Here is a 3,541-nt window from a genome sequence, read left to right as displayed (position 1 = left end):
CAGGATGGTCTCCATCTCCTGAGCTTGTGATCTGCCTGTCTTGGCCTCCCAAAGTGCTGGGATTACAGGCGTAAGCCACCGCGCCCGGCCTGATTTGTGTTTTTTTAATTCCCTGTCTTCCTCTCAGTTGGGTGGGGTGGGAATGCTAAGTTGAAGGGCAGGAATATTCATGTATAAGATGTGATCATCTTCAACAGGGCTTGAAAAATGCTACTAACAATCCTGTACCTGCTTGTACATACAGGCTGAGAAATGTAATCAGACACCTGCTACGCAAGTTGATAATGCAAGGGCCAACACCAAACCAGGTGAAATAATGTCTGTTCACTTCTGCTGATCACGGCTCTCAAATTTCTGGTACCATCGGGAAATTTTGTGGGTACCCAGAGCCATATTTAAACTTTCATGATCGGTTGTTCAATTTTGATCGTGTAAAAGCAATGGTCCCCAACTCGACTGAATCCAATACCTATTTTATATCACAAATATTTCCAAATGCCTGTATATCATCCTGGAGTGAAATTCATTGGTAATACAACTACCTACACACAAAATTTAAAATCATCAATATGATGCTTTAATAAAAGGGATAGATAAAAGGAAAGTTGTTTAGTTAGTATAGTATTCCTTTATTTATTTTATTTTATTTTTTGAGATGGAGTCTTGCTCCCTCTCCCAGGCTGGAGTGCAATGGTGTGATCTCGGCTCGCTGCAACCTCCGCCTGTCAGATTCAAGCAATTCTCCTCTCTCAGCCTCCCAGGTAGCTGGGACTGCAGGAATGCACCACCACACCTGGCTGATTTTTGTATGTTTTTTTCTGTTTTTGAGACAAAGTCTCGCTCTGTCACCCAGGCTGGAGTGCAGTGGTGTGATCTTGGCTCACTGCAACCTTCGACTCACTGCGCCCGGCCTAATTTTTGTATTTTAGTAGAGACAGGGTTTGACCATGTTGGCCAGGCTGGTCTCAAACTCCTGACCTCAGGTGATCCACCTGCCTCGGCCTCCCAAGGTGCTGAGATTACAGGCGTGAGCCACCACTCCCGGCCCGTATTCTTTTAACGGACAAAGGATATGTCACAACTACACCAGAAAACGTAGTAGTCAGATGCTTACACCTTCTTATACCGACTATGTTGGATTTATGAAAAATAAGACGAGCACAAACTATTCTGTTCTTCCTATGACAGGGGATTGAGGAAAGGAAAAGAAAATATCTCAAAGAGAAAGGGAAGACTTTGGGGTAGGAAAGAATCTGGGGCACAGAGGAGGAGAGATCCAGAGAAAAATGTGCAAGTAAAAAGTGTTACAGCCTCCTCAAAATAATGGAAAGAAAAAGCTGAGCGTGATCATTTAAAAATAATGTCAAAACGTCTGGGTGTATTAAAGAATTGATGCTAGGCTGGGCACAGTGGCTCACGCCTGTAATCCCAGCACTCTGGGAGGCCGAGGTGGGCGAATCACAAGGTCAGGAGATTGAGACCATCCTGGCTAACATGGTGAAACCCTGTCTCTACTAAAAATATTACAAAAAATTAGCCGGGCATGGCGGCAGGCACCTGTAGTCCCAGCTACTTAGGAGGCTGAGGCAGGAGAATGATGTGAACCTGGGAGGCAGAGGTTGCAGTGAGCCGAGATTGTGCCACTGTACTCCAGCCTGGGCGACAGAGCGAGACTCCATCTCAAAAAACAAAAAACAACAACAAAAAAAGAATTGATGTTAAAACCATCACCTGCTTTGAAAGATAAGATGAAGACAATTTATACAACTACGATTCTTGGAGGAAAAGAGCAAGCAAGTCAAAACACTGGCAAAACACCCACGTGAATTCATTAACTCTAGTCCCCACAGAACACTTTCATGTCTGTATTGTATATGTCCTTTCTGTGCACAAATGTATATTCTGTGCACAAAGATATATATTTATAGGCAGGGTGCAGTGGCTCATACCTGTAATCCCAGCACTTTGGGAGGCCAAGGCAGGTGGATCACCTGAGGTCCAGAGTTTGAGACCAGTCTGGCCAAAATGGTGAAACCCCATCTCCAGTAAAAATACAAAAATTAGCTGGGTGTGATGGCGGGCGCCTGTAATCCCAGCTACTCAGGAGGCTGAGGCAGGAGAATCACTTGAACCTGGAAGGAGGAGGTTGTAATGAGCCAAGATTGAGCCACTGCACTCTCCAGACTGGGTGACAGAGTGAGACTCCATTTCAAAAAAAAATAAAAGATATACATTTATAATATTAGAACTTTTATTTATGATGTATTTTCGGATCTCATCAAAATGTTAATTTGGTCCTGCTTGAATCCTAGCACAAGTGTGTATTTTTAAAAGCAAATAGATGGCTTCCTATAAGGCAGTTGTTCCAAATAGAGCGTTATTTTTCCCAATTTCTGCTTTCAATACCTCCCCTTCCCCACCGCCACTGATGACCCTTTTACAGTCACTGGTGGTGGCGATGGCGGTGACGCCGATCCTGTGAGCGTTGTTAATGACATACATCAGTCGGCCTGTCTCTGGGGCGAAGGCTCGGATTTTACCGTCGTTCCATGCTGGCATGAAAGGGAAACAAAAGGCAGGCAGGATCAGTACACACACCCTCTCTCCGCAGGCTGCTGGCCTCACTAAGGAGAGGCAGGCCTGGCAAGCGGCGCTGTGGTGGAGGGAGACCAGCTCAACTGAATGGTGGTCATCATAGGCCCATTTCCCCTCATACCCCACACTGGTCACACCTGGCTAAGGGAAAGGAGTGGTTTGTCTTGGCTGAACCTACCTAGGTGCATCCCATGCCAAGTGAGGGAGGACGGGGAGGGGGAAATGAGGGAGGCCCACCCCTACCTCTCCCACGAACCGCAAGACTTGTACACCCAACTAGCTGGATGATGTTGTGCCTGAGATATATAATTGAACATCTCCAAATAATTGTTGTCATCCCACCTACCCCAACCTACCCCAATCTTTCAATGGAATGCTCCTCCTCCACCTTCCACTATCTTTCCCATCTCAGTAAAAGTTGCCACCACCCATCCAGTTGCCTAAGCCAACAGCCTGAGTCTTCCTTGATTACCCTCAATTCCATCTACCCAACCCAATCCAACATCCAATCCATCAGCAAGTTCCACCAGCTCTACTGTTAAAAAACATTCAAATCTGACCACCTCTCAACAGTTCCAACATTACCTCCTTCATCCAAGGCACCACCATCTTTCTCCTGGATTATTATAACAGCTTATGCTTGCTTCTACTCTTGCTTACAACCACCTTTTAAAAATCATGTCACCTTCTTGATCAAGAACTTCCTTTTTTTTCTTTTTGAGAAGGAGTCTCACTCTGTCACCCAGGCTGCAGTGCAGTGGCATGATCTTGGCTCACTGCAAGCTCCACCTCCCGGGTTCAAGCAATTCTCCTGCCTCAGCCTCCCGAGTAGCTGGGACTACATGTGCGCGCCACCATGCCCAGCTAATTTTTGTATTTTTAAGTGAGATGGGGTTTTCACCGTGTTAGCCAGGATGGTCTCCATCTCCTGAGCTTGTGATCTGCC

At 45.9% G+C, this 3,541-nt stretch overlaps 1 protein-coding gene across 1 annotated transcript in view; it reads right to left on the bottom strand.

Moving 5' to 3' along the window:
- Window positions 1–3,541, bottom strand: part of CFAP52 (cilia and flagella associated protein 52) — a 70,554-nt gene that overhangs the window by 8,696 nt on the left and 58,317 nt on the right. Inside the window, exon 10 of the mRNA XM_011958645.1 lies at window positions 2,407–2,552. Coding sequence (XP_011814035.1) covers window positions 2,407–2,552 — 146 coding nt within the window. The remainder of the gene's footprint in view (window positions 1–2,406; window positions 2,553–3,541) is intronic.

Source organism: Colobus angolensis, unplaced genomic scaffold (assembly GCF_000951035.1).
Source record: "Colobus angolensis palliatus isolate OR3802 unplaced genomic scaffold, Cang.pa_1.0 Scaffold47, whole genome shotgun sequence".
NCBI classification, from domain to species: Eukaryota; Metazoa; Chordata; class Mammalia; order Primates; family Cercopithecidae; genus Colobus; species Colobus angolensis.
Note: the sequence above shows the minus strand (reverse complement) of the source record. Positions and strands in the feature narration are given on the sequence as shown.